Source organism: Haliotis asinina, chromosome 5, assembly GCF_037392515.1.
Source record: "Haliotis asinina isolate JCU_RB_2024 chromosome 5, JCU_Hal_asi_v2, whole genome shotgun sequence".
NCBI classification, from domain to species: Eukaryota; Metazoa; Mollusca; class Gastropoda; order Lepetellida; family Haliotidae; genus Haliotis; species Haliotis asinina.
In genome coordinates, this window is record NC_090284.1 from 71792704 (window position 1) to 71806538 (window position 13835).

Consider the following 13835-nt stretch of genomic DNA (forward strand, 5'->3'; position numbering starts at 1 on the left):
CAACGGCATCTGATACTCTAGGCGGAACAAGGTTGGTCAGATAACTTGTTGTAGTGTTATTAACCATTTTGTAAAACATAGTCATTTTATGAAAGTATCTTCTACGACATAACGGGTGACAATTGGCTTGTATTTTTATGTTGGCTGGTACCTCACACGGTTCTTAAAGCAACAAGACTGAGGTTTTCAAGTACATCAGCTTGCTGTTTGGTACAATTATCCCATGTATGATTGCAATAATCAAAAACTGGTAATATGAACTGTTTGTACATGGTTTCTAGTGGTTTCGGTTTAAACGGTAATTTAGACTTCTCAGACAATACACCATTGGTGTAACGTTTTTTAGCACAGTCGTTAGTATGCTACTTCCATGAGCAGTCATGCTGAAGTATAAGATCTAAATGTTTCTGACTTTGAACGGATTTCATGACATTACCATTCATGGTTAGATTCGGCGCTGAAGTCGACTGCAATCTACAAGTAAAACGTATTGATTCTGTGTTACTGGTATACTTACCATTTTCTGCCCATTCCGAAAAACGCTGAAACATCATCGTTCATTACTGTAGTATTTACATCAGAGTCATCAATGACTGTATATATAGAAGTATCATCCGCAAGAAGGCGTATATTCCTATTTATACCTTCAACTATATCATTTATATAAACAACAAACAACCCTGGGGTACTCCAACACAAACAGCTTTATTATCAGATCTAAATCTAATTATGACACGTTGTTCTCAATTTTCAATATAACTCTCAAAGCATTTTAATAATTTACCCTTATGCCATATCTCTCTCATTTATTAATGATACCCTTGTGCCAGACTCTGTCGAATGCTTTTCTTACATCACAAAATACTGCTCTAGTTTGTTTTCTTTTGTCTACAGCACCGGTAATGAAATCCTATAAATACTTCCATTGATTAACAGTAGAATCTCCTGGTTTGAATCCGGATTGGAGATGAGAAACCATGTCATTTTGTCTAAAAGAATTTTGAACGACGACAGGGAGGACAGAAGCCTCCTTCCATACCTGGGGAAAGGTATTTTCAGAATGGGATTGGTTAAATACATCTGACAGAAGTCGCGCGTTTATTTTTAGAAACTTATTGCTAATTCCGTCGGGTCGTATTGCCTTTCTAGTATCTACTGGATAAAGACTTTCATAAACTTCGTTTGGCCGCAAATAAACTTCACTTAATGAATTATCAGAATACGACACAATTCCTGCAGTATTCCTGTCTGGAACTAACTTTTGTTTGATTTGTGAAATATTCATTCATTATATGCAATTTCGGTGCTACCGTCATGAAGTAGGTCATTATTAAGTACTGGAGGAAAAGAGCTGAATGGAGATTTGCTTTTGTATAATTTTTAATAAGACGCCATCATCTTTCGTTCCATGTTTGTCATTAATCAATCTATCAATTTTGTCTGTATGTAATCGTTTTGCCATTCTGACGGATGATATAACTTTATTTCTGTAACGTCTGAATTTTTGTCCAATCGGAAGGCAAGTTGCTCCGTTTAGCAATAATTTGCGTGCGTCAAAAATACTGCAAAACCTATTTTCAACGCAGCGCAGCGCAACGCACCCAAAAAAAACGGACGTAGTGTAAAGTATAAATGATAAAATTACTAACTTGCGTTTTCTGACGTAACGCACGACGCAACGCAAGAAAAAACGGACGTAATGTAAGCCCTGCCTTATCTGTGCGTCCAACTCTTTGTTGGAACAAAGTTAACGTTCTCAATCATCTGTGTCTCAGTGACCGTTATTCTCGGGTCACTTGGTTCTGGATGTGGCATGGTCCATCCTCCCAGAGATTAATCATCACAAACTCATCTAAAGTTGGTTTGTTTAACAGAGGTGGCGAATCCACTCGGCCTTTCAGAGCCACAAACATTGGCCCGTTCCATTTCGGACAAGAATCTTTCACCCTCCATTCGCTAGAAGTTGAGATTGAATAGTGTTCACTTAGTTTTATTGTCAGCGGTGTACTAAGGCACTGGACTGATCGTCTTTCATGAGGTTATCTTTTTTCTGGTTCCTCCTGTCTTGATAATGTACTATGCTTCAAATTGTTGATTAACATTATGGGGGAATTCATCAGCTACGCCTGATAGTAGAATTGTCTACCTTTCTCCGGAGTCCACGATGCCCCATTCACACTGGCCACGTCATATGTATTATGCTGGTCTTTATGTCAGATGGGGTGGTGGGTAGCCTAGAGGTCGAAACGTTCGCTCGTCTCGCCGAAGACCCGGGTTCGATTCCCCACATGGGTAAAATGAATGAAGTCCATTCCTGGTGTCCACCGTCGTGATGTTGCTTGAATATTTCGAAAGCGCCACACAACAATACTCACAATTATGTCAGCAGAGTCATTCTAGTTCTCATTCTCCAATCATTCCACAATATGAACAGGTTAGTGCCATCTGACATTTTGTTTTGGAAGCTATTTTTTACCTGATTTTTTTCTGCAGGTTTGCGGTAGCGTATGTGTTTTCTCTATTTCCTCACTTTCATCTGCCTTCGTGACCGTGATTGATTGGCGAGACACCTTGTGCGTGACATGTATCCTCAATAAACACTAGCAAATTCTAATCCTGTTACACCTAGTTTGATTATGCTGTAATTGTCCTTGTTTGTGTGTTGTATTCTAAGATTCAGTCTGCAGCCGGCACTGATCTCAAATTCATGTGTCTTTGTGACGAGCTACAAAGATCACCGCTGGTTCATCACTAACTAGGGGCGGTGGGTAGACTATTGGTTTAAGCGTTCGCTGGTCACACCGAAGACCCGGGTTCGATTCCCTACATAGGTACAATGTGTGAAGCCCATTACTGGTGTCCCCCGCCGGGATGTGGCTGGGATATTGCTAAAAGCGGCGCACTCACCACTTGCGAAATATTAATCTTGCAATGTGTGCAATAAATATTCGTTTTCACAGAACATTTATTCAATTTTACTTATCAACCCCACAAAGTATCCAGCTGGTGACCGGTTTGCTGGCTTGGTATTTCTTTTTTTCTATTTCCGGAAATGAGAAACGAATCGCTTTTATCGGGTAATTCTGTATTCTTGAAATATCCAACTTCCCGTTCTGCTCTTCTCAATCAATCGTTTCCAGTCGATACTTAGTCTGTAGAAGTGGCGTTGTATTAGGATGCTGGATCTTTGTGACAACTGTGACCTTGTGCCCTATCTCATACACTGAGAATGGAGAAGAGTCTACACTGCCATGTTGGAAGCCTCTGTTAACAGGTGGGCATGCTTCAGTCAATCCAGAGATACGATTACAGGTCTCTAAGACTCATCGATTAACCTCGTCGCCAATTTCTCGGGGGTGGGTAAGTAACGTATCCTCTATGACACTCTCAGTCGTGACGCATCAAGAGAGACCATTCTGAACATTATCACGAAAACCTACAGATGTTAATAACGGTAAATGTTTTAAAGCTTCTCGCCCGTGGGCGTCTGCAGTTTACTAACAGAAATCGTCAAGGCGCAGTTTTAAGTAATGTATTTAACCAACAGTAATCATTGCTACTGTCCCTCTAATTATTGTATTTGCACAAACAGAAGCGACAAAACCCTTTGCACGTTAATAAGAAATCTCTGCCGAAAGCAGACGATGAGATAATTGTGGCATTACGATGTGCAGATATTTGTTTCAGCAGTGATTGTCACTATGCGACACGATGACAGAGTGTGTGTTATGAAACACTATGAAATAGTGATGATATTATGTGTTCGCGAAGAGGCGAACAAAAGTAATTATTGCTTGTGCATTGACCAACAGTAATCATGTTGGTGTCACTTTCATTTGACGTATTTGCACAAAAGTAATCATTGTTCGTGTCCCTTTAATCAATTCCCACCTCCGTACGCGTGATGTTGTGGCTAGTGCACCCACCCGGAAAGCGGAAGGTCGCATCACACACCCAACCCTCCACTACTCCTAGAATTTGTTTTGTACAGAATACTTTTTGAACAAAGTATTCACCATAACACACTTTCGAGCGTGTAATATTATATTACATAATATTATATTCTTACCGCAGCACTGAAATCTTCAATGAAGCAAAGATTGCGGCCAGCACATGTAACCGATGATCGGTACCAGAATGACACGCCTAGTTACATATGATTACAACAACCATTAATAAATAAAATATAGAGTCCAGGACAATGACACAGACAGACTACCAGGAACCCTATAAACTCATGGCATATTGTGCAATATCTAATGATACAAAAGATCTAGTAAGAAAAGAGATTCCATCCAATCCACATAACTCCAAAATATTAAACAAAGCTGAAGCTCCCATACATATTATGTAAATTTAACACGCGATTCTGGACTTTCAACTGAATTCAAAAACACAACTATTACATAATAATAATACTTAAAACTGAACAACAGAGTTGTTTTGCATGCACACGTATGTCTAAACCTGTTCATAAACATATGTTATATCCGGGATTACACGTTCTTAGTAAAGTACAAATTCTAGAATGTTTTGAGTGAGTCCCATTCTGGACCCACGAACCCACACCCTCAAAGTCAGGCACCTAACCCGCTCAGCCACCGCGACTTTCACGACAATAATTGTCGGACAACTATAATTTACTAGAATTTGTACTTTACTCAGAAAGTGTGATCCCAAATATAGCATGTTACAGTTGACCACGTTCTAAATGACACTGTCTAATCGTATTAGTACAGAACGTTACCCACATTTGAACACAAACAAAATTTTTATAAACAAATGGTCAAACCTAGTTGGAAAACAAATATTTCATAGAAATTTGGAGACTTCAGGAAGCAGGAACTTGCATCCGAGAGCATCATTCTAATTTTAATAGATCTAGGCAAAGGCCAAGACCATGGACAGTGACCCACTATCAAAAAAAATGTTAAGAGCGACCCGTAATATTGACATAACTATGCAAATAGTTTCCGTAATTAACACTATCGAATGAAGTGAAAATACTCTCACCTGATCCACAAATACCTCCAGAATCAATGGCCCGATGTAGGGGAGGTAACTGAACAATCACACCCGGCAGCAGACCGCGAGCGTTGGCGAGAGAGAAGGATGCTGGTATTGAACGAGCTTCTGTCGCTGAATCAGCTGGTGCCACGGTAGCTCCCACAGTACAGTTACAATCATGGAGCGACAGAGACGGCGCTCGCTTCGTGGTCGGATACTTGGCGCATGTGACACATAGTTATGCTCTATGCTATGCACGTAAATAGGGTAGTGAGGATTTCACGTACTCATGACAAACAGTGAAATTGCAGATGAGGTAAAACATTTATATTTGTAGAGAAGTCGAGGGATGTGGTCATTGCACATAGCATGGAGTGCGCAAACTTCCCCGACCTTCTGTGCCACAACGTCTCTACGAACGTCACCGCCAGCGTGGACAACTCTACGACGTTGATGTTGACTGTTGATGATAAACAAACCTGGCTGTACGTTGTCATCGGAGTATGTGTAGCCATCATGGGCGTCATCGGCATCATTGGCAACGGCACAGTCATCTGCCTATTCTTGAGGTAAGTCCCACAACGTAGGATTTATCCGTCAAACGCGTCAAACACACAGGCACAGTCAAACTATGCTGTCATAATGTATACACTTTCCAAGGTGTTGCTGACTGGGTTTACATCTTGATGATGTGCGTGTATATTGTGCAGGTGGGTGTGACACTGTTCCAAATGATGTCCGACAAAACCTGATTCCGTGAACAAATGACAAGAGAGGAGTTCTTTTAAAACCTGGGCAGTGTTATTTTGATAATATCTGGTGCTTCATAAACTCTTGGCTCAAAGTTTCTTGAATGACACAAGATCCACAGGTTTCCTTAACGTAAAAACAACTGAATGACATTAATATCTGGTTTGATTGATTTACACAGTCATCAAACTACATTATTCAAAATTCCGGAGACAGGAAACGACCACACCTCTTAGTTCTGTGAAAATAGTGTCTCGATCACGTTATTACTATTACAACCGAGTTCATTGATCCACAATCGCACAAGACAAGATGTTTATGTCATCTTTAATTCATGCAATACAGTATCCCCGTATACTGTGCTTGTTTAATGATTGTATTTGTTGCAGACCTAGTGCCTTTCAGAGAGTGGCCTTGTGTTACATATATTTAGAAGATAAACATACTGTGTTGGAAAATCAGAGGTATATAAAGAAATTATAATAGCTCTAAATTTTGTATTTAAAACCTCACGTATAACGAAATTATAATAGCTCTTTTGATTTAAAACCAAAAACAATTTAAATACACAATTTAGAGCTATTATAATTTCTTTATATACCTCTGATTGTCCAACACAATACGTTTATCTCCATTCTACCATAACTGTGTTATTCAGATTTTAAACAACTATATGATGTGTTGGAAAATCAGAGGTATATAACGTGATTATATACCTCTAAATGACTTTGATTAACCGATCACGATCCAGTATTGGGATTGCACCTTGTCAGTAAAGTGGATATTCTAGTACTTATGAGGAGTATTCGGCATTCAAACCCACACACCCACACACCCTCATTCTCAGTGTCAAGTCAGCTATCTAACCCACTCAGTCACCACAAAGATTACGTCAGCTTGGCATAATGGCATAGTGGTTAAATCGATCGCTCGTCACACCGTAGATTAGGGTTCGATTCCCAGAATGGGTACAACGTGTGAAGCCCGTTTCTGCTGGAATATTGCTAAAAGAAGGCATAAAACCACACTCACTCACTCACTTACTCCCATATGTCTTAAGTGGAATCTGTATTTGAAAAAAGAGAAAGAAGGAGTACTTCAAATGTAATATAAAATTTATGTCATAATGTTGTCGGTTGTTGTTTTGTACAAAAAAAGGCTATGTACACGACACGTATTCCTGCGATAAGTCTGTAACTCGTCATGCCTGGTCAAGACAGCCCAGACATCGACCTTAGCAGTTGGAATACGGTGATATGAACCAACCAAGTGACCGAATCTGACCCCTGGATCCCAGTTTAGCAGTTGAATGGCAGTTTACGTCAGTAGATGATAATTTCGTAGATATGGGTTCTATTTTGAAGCTAAATCGCCCTCCTTTAACCACCGTATGTAATCATTACTGAAGATTGTCAATTGATCGTGCATTTTTTTTATTGTGTTAAATATCCATGTTTGAAGGAGATGATGTGCAGCAATACACTCTCCCCGATCGCGAGGTACTACAAGTGCATGTACTGTACCCTTTCTTCTTGATGCAGTTCGCGCAATTTTGGGTGTTGCCTGGCCGCTGATATCTATAACTGATTGTTCTGCACAAAAAGTCAGATTTCATGTAAACCTAACGTTTATCAAGAACAACTTTGGTGCCCATGATTTCAGAATTGGCAGTAGCATTACTGCTGATCGCCATGTTTATTGACGATTTGTCAAGATTCATACCTGACTGGGAATATTACTTTCAGTCAAGTCCTTTGATTTAATCCGATACCAACAAACAATCATATTTTAGTGACCCTGTATCTTCACATATCAGGCTCTGTAAGATGCAGTAAAATGTATTCATCTTACCTCACACATAAATGTCGTTTTCTGATTGGCTGTTATTTTCAATGTACACCGCTTACAAGCAGGATACACTGCAATATACCCCACTGCCAATAGCAACTCATTCTGAACTTCGTGGTACCTACATTTATTATCTCGAACAACATTAAATGCACTGAAATTACTGATGTTTTGCGAATGGAAAGCGATGTAAGGGAGATAACTCTAAATCTGTTTTTCCTGTGTTTCTTTTCTTGTGCAAAATCTAGTGATGGCTACGAAAACATTTGACTCTCTTTCCAATAAATTTTGAGGAAACGTTCAAATGTAGTCCCTTGGAACAATACTTTAGTAAAACAATACCTACGGGGAAAAACAGCAAGATGCAATATTCGAATCGTTTGATTCACACAGGTTGGCTGAAGTGTACGATCCGATACCCATGCTTTAAACAGTTCAAAATTAGCATTGAGGTTTCGGTAAGTTGCTCACTGCTCCCTCGGGAACTATGGGTTGGGGTACCTTTGGGCTCAGGGAACGTATACAAACATCGAGAGTACCTCAATTCATGCCCCCACGTGACCAGTGAACAACTCATATTGTCTCAATGTGTTTTTCATTGAAAGCGTGCAGATTGTCATTAAAGCGTTATCCATTGGCATCACGCTTCGCCATACTTGTGTCTTGCTAAACTTTACGTCATTATGACGTCATCATTCGTGTAAACAAGGTATAGTTAAAATTTCCTACAGGGTTCTCCGTAAACTTGAGATGAATAATATATGCGTTGTGAAACACAGAACCAACAGTACCGTATATTATGCCCCATGCCACCAGCAGTGACTCCGCATTAGCGCGAAGTGACATACCAACTTTCATGAGATACAAGGTGCGGCGGTCCTCAGCGCTGCGACAGTCGTAGATCTATAATAAGGTACGAGAGTTACTGTCAACGTTTGCTTGGTACAATGACACGACAAATCCTTTATGCATCATTGTATCTTACCTGTATCCAAACGACGATTCTTCGAGGAACTTGTCATGTCCTTTTTACTGGACTACTTTCTTGATTGTAAAATGAATATCGATATGTATCAGTCAACGCGTTCTCTGAAAGAGCTTAGTAAGTCGCCCTGGCAACGTCCCGTGATCACACCCCTACCTACTCACACTGAACAAGTGTTTGCAGTGCTGGTTGCTAGGGGTGGTAATAGATTAGTGTTAGATAAATACATAGATATCAGTGCAATCAGTAACCCAGTTTAGTTGACGGGTTCACGGTTGCTGGAATCGCCAACAAACGATTGGAGGTGTTTGGGGATTTTCCAACATAGTGATGTCAGAGCAAACAGGATGCATATACGCACATTAATGTATCATCCGCTAGATTAATTCAGTTAAAATCGCAAGCACCAACCTCTGCCTCTCTCTCTCTCTGGAATGTGTTTATGATGGATTCAGTTCGTAAGGAACTGGGACAATTTGGAATATTTTCATTTCAGTATCAGTGGAATGGTATACAAGTACCGCGTTTATGTTAAAACTCTAAATGACGCATGGTTCACGTTTCAATGAAGAAAAGGAAGGAATTCTGGCAGACACGTGTTGCCGGCAAATATAAGTGTCTACTCAGTATTATATCCATCTGGCAGTAAAGGTGAATGAACGCAGGGTCAACACAACTACAGCTTTTCATTGCAGTAACTGCTATAATGTGATATTGATTAAATTGATATACGTTAACGAGATCTCGCTACTTTCAGTAAGCGTGTGAGTGAAACATCGGGCGATGGGTAACCCATCTGGTTTAAGTGCTGTCTCATCACGTCGAATACCCGGGATCCAATCTCACATGGGTGAACCCATATAATAAATAATTACTTTTAATAAACCATCTGTTTCATCGTACTTGTACATGCTCAAGTAGTTAACGCATTATTACACCAGATAACCCAAGTTGTGTGAGTCCAAGTGAGTCCATAGAAGATTAACAATCATATCACTTATCCCACCAGGTACCCATTTATTGCTGGGTGAACAGAGACAAGTTTATAGAAACTCACGTGCCTAGGGCGAGACCATGTGTCACGTGTTCTCCATTCTAGGGCAGGACTGAAGTCCTGCACACTGCAAGGAGTCGAGCTGCTAGACACGGTCACCCAGCGTTGCTAAACACTGTGACGTGGGCGGTGCACAGCCGACTAGATTGCTGGTCTCGGTGCAGTGGGTGGAGGTAACCGTTCATCACACACTTTTGCTTCCAGCACTCACCCCAGCAAGTTTTGAAATGATGTGAAACGGACAGACCCTCAAAGGGGGCAAATATTTTACGTTATTTCCGCGGACAATCTAAGTTGCAGCCTGACTCTACCAGTTTATCCGCTATGCACATCAACCAATTACCAGATTCTTTAAAAACAATAATTTAACAAGGGCTTATTTATTTTGTATGTATTTATTTTGCTTCAAGTGTCATGGGAAATTCAGTACATCCAGTGACTGAGTGGGTTTAGGTTTATGCCGCACTCAGCAGTATATCACCTATATGGCGGCGGTCTGTAAATAATCGAATCTGAACCACACAATCCAGTGATCAACATAGTAAGCATCGATCTATACCATTTGGACATGAAGACATGTGTCAAGCAAGTCAGCTGAAGATCAATTCTAACTCTCACAAGCAATACAAAACTGAGAATCCTCAGTTCAATAAACGTCATGTCTAATGTGACCGATTCGACATCGTAGTAAAACAACCTTTTCAAATCTGCCCTAACAAACCAAGTTGGCAAAACCGATAAATGGTTAAAATTCTTACTTATTTATATATTTATATATAACGTTCTGTGATCTCTGATGCAACATCTAGCGATAGGTTTACAGTGTAGAGAATTAAGAACCACTGGTGTTTTGAGTGCTGAAGCATCAGCCATTGTGTCACCTGCTGAGCAACCAAGGACACACAATGTCGTATTGGCCTCTAGCAAGATCATTCTCTCCTTCTATTAATTTCACGTGAAAGCAGATTGGAAAATAATTTGATGGCCTCGATATGTGAGGCCAAAACTATAATGAACTGTACATTTCCGGACGTGTTTCACAACAAGGGTGAAGATCAAACTAAAAATGCTTTATGGTCACAACGTTTCGAGACAGTTCCTAGTCTCTTCTTCACCTGACCATAAAGCATTTTTAGTTTGATCCCACCAACTTCTAAATGCCTTTGAAACAACTTAAGGGTGAAGATAGCGGCAATCACGCCTGTTGGCTGTTGATTGATCTTAACACTTTATGGATAACAGCTCCTCTATTTTAAAATGTTTCATGGCAACTTCTTTGCCCTCTGACTTGTGAATGGTACTTCTTCCACTTCATCACGTGAATGCAGAGTAAATATTACTTATCCAGGTCAAATATAAACACTGCTTTGTTACACTGGTTCAGTTTGCTCAGATATGAGGTTAAAACTAGTCTAATAAAGTTAACAGAAGTCAATTAAATGCAATTAGAAGGTAGTCACGGACTTCATGCTATAACGAAGAACTGACTACGGTGACAATACAACAATAATGCCATCAAGGTGCGATTGAAGATGTGGTTGAAGCGGAGCTGAGTACGGGCGTCATGGGGAAAAGCTTTGGTCTCTATTAATGGTCAGCTTCTGGCGTTATATGCGGTTTTCGAGCTGGTATCTGACGGACTAAATGCAACACATTTTAGACAGAAAAGGACGGTCTTGAATACGACTCATACGCCATCGGTAGCATGACAGGAATCATTTGATGTCGTTGGAAATTAGTTTTTCCTTATGTTTTTCTTTCGGGGTAAATTAGAAAGAAAATCGTAAAAGTTTTATATTGCCCTTAGAATTCTGTCTTAGCTGGAATTAACCAACATGGCGGTATGGCGCCTGTGAAATGTAAGATCTGTGGCTAGTAATGTAAAAAGAGAATTTTACTCGAGTGGTTTTTTAATCATATAAATCATCACGAGTTGATATAAGATCAATGCTGTGAGATGTCTCGTGGAATTTTAAGCGTTGTCGACGAGTGTAGATAGAAGAACATCGGGGCGAGATTCTGCGTTTGTTTCATCCAAAATCATTTAAAAAAATTATCATTGGCTAACATTAGTAAATCTATTTTGAGTGTAAAACGTGCAGTTTGAGTGTGAAGCATCAGTGGCTTTAATGATGTCATCTGTCTGTGATGACGCAGTATGAAGCAATATTTCCATGGAAACAGCCGTTTCCGGAATATTTCTAGAATATGTAGGGTTTCTCAAAGCTAAGTTGGAAAAGTGGCATTTCGTGAAAAAAACGTCATTGGAAAGTATCCCTTTCGGAATTTTATTGTTTTTATCCAATTTGCAAACTTGCTATGTACGAATAAGGGATTTGACTCCTGGCACTGTAAAAGCTTGTTTGACACAGTAAATAGTCGACACATTTATACAAAGCATGATTTTCTCGATAACATCAACGTTAAAGTCAGTGGTTCAGAACGCTCAGCGTGTACTTAATGACTTCTTATCATTCCCGACCGCACAAATACTAACCTGTTGTGATGCCGATGGTCTTTGTGTGTCCTCATGTCGTAGTCTGAAATAGATAAGGCAGTAGGCATCTCTTGTTTTACAGCAATGTCTGATGTCCACACTGGGTCGCCAATTTGCCAAAGGTGCTTGCAGGGGTGACGGATGATGTCATACAGGGCACATCCTATTTAAAACAGCATGCTTTCTCCAACATGGTGTAAATTATGTATATTATGTATATTGATATCGCTGGCATACCATTATTAACCACTAGTACAATGTACAGATAAGAAATAAAAATCAACAGTAAAGTGCACAGCATATATATCATTGGTTCACTGGACACGAAGGTACATCAACCCATGGTTCAGAATACATATACAAGTATACATCATAGTGGTGGTATCATACGATATATATCGAGTTAGTATCGCGTATACTATTACACAGTCCGAACACTGTGTAATATAAGTAATCAGTATTGCCGACGAATAGGTAGCACCCGTAGGTCGAATTATGAAAATTTCTCGCATGTCACGTGTTGGGAGATTATCAGGCTGATTATACTAATATTACCTGTGTATAGTATAATAGATGTTACCAGTATACCGGGCAACAGATATTACCACTATGTATCAATTTAATTGAAATATCCGCACTGCCAGTTCATCCTTACCAATATATGGTAAAAGGGTATTACCAGTATTCGATCTAAACTATATTACCAGCATGCCGTATACTGGATATTTCAGGAATACCGTATAATGGATATGTCAAAATCAAGATCAAGTGTGTATCGATCAATATTGCCAATAGACGTTTGCTTATATAGACGCCACCGGACCAAGTGTTTTTTAACATTGCTAACCGGATCAGGCGTGTATCAATATCGCAAATGGACGCTTGCTTAGACGACGCCGGATCAAGTGTGTATCACTATCGCTAGTAGAGGTTTGTTTGACGCCACCGCCAATAGACTCTTGTTTAGACGGCCCCGGATCAAGTGTGTATCACTATTGCTAGTAGAGGTTTCTTTAGACGCCACCGCCTATAGACTCTTGTTTAGACGGCACCGGATCAAGTGTGTATCATTGCCGCCAATAGACTCATGTTCAGACGCCACCGGATCAAGTGGCTATCAATATCGACAATGTGGTGGACATATAAGCGTAAATAGTTATCTTATAACAAAAGTATGTTCATGTGAAATATTTGAAATTGGCTCCAGCACATATCGAAATATATTTCGCGACATGGATATCGACCTTTTTTACCGTTAACTTCAACAATAAAATATTTCCTTAGTAGTGACAATCAGTCTTTCCATAGAGAATGCCTTACTGCTTTGACATAAAACACACATTGCTTCATTCTGAAACCAGAGACCTTCACTGTGTTACGGTGATTGATACCCGTGGGTCAATGGCAACCACTCATCAAGATCAAACCACAACTGTCGATTAGTCATCTGCTTTTAACATCAGCGAGGTGCTCGGATATCAAGACACGTGTCAAGGGGCAACGTTGTGAGATGTGTTGGCGTGAAATGCCACTTCTGCCGAGTCTGCTGTGGTACTAATTAAAACAGCTATAAGTTCATTATTGGACTCATGAAACTCCAGACAGTGACGGATTCGTAATCCAATGCTGAATATTATGTCCCCCACTGTATGACCATCAAATAGTAGAACATTTATACATAATATACACAAAGA

General features: G+C 39.9%; 1 protein-coding gene across 1 annotated transcript in view; it reads left to right on the forward strand.

The window, feature by feature from the left end:
- Window positions 1-5084: 5084 nt before the first annotated feature.
- The window catches only part of LOC137284219 (rhodopsin-like), a 42686-nt gene continuing 33935 nt past the window's right edge, over window positions 5085-13835 (forward strand). The window contains exon 1 of the mRNA XM_067815950.1: window positions 5085-5576. Coding sequence (XP_067672051.1) covers window positions 5377-5576 — 200 coding nt within the window. The 5' untranslated portion in view covers window positions 5085-5376. The remainder of the gene's footprint in view (window positions 5577-13835) is intronic.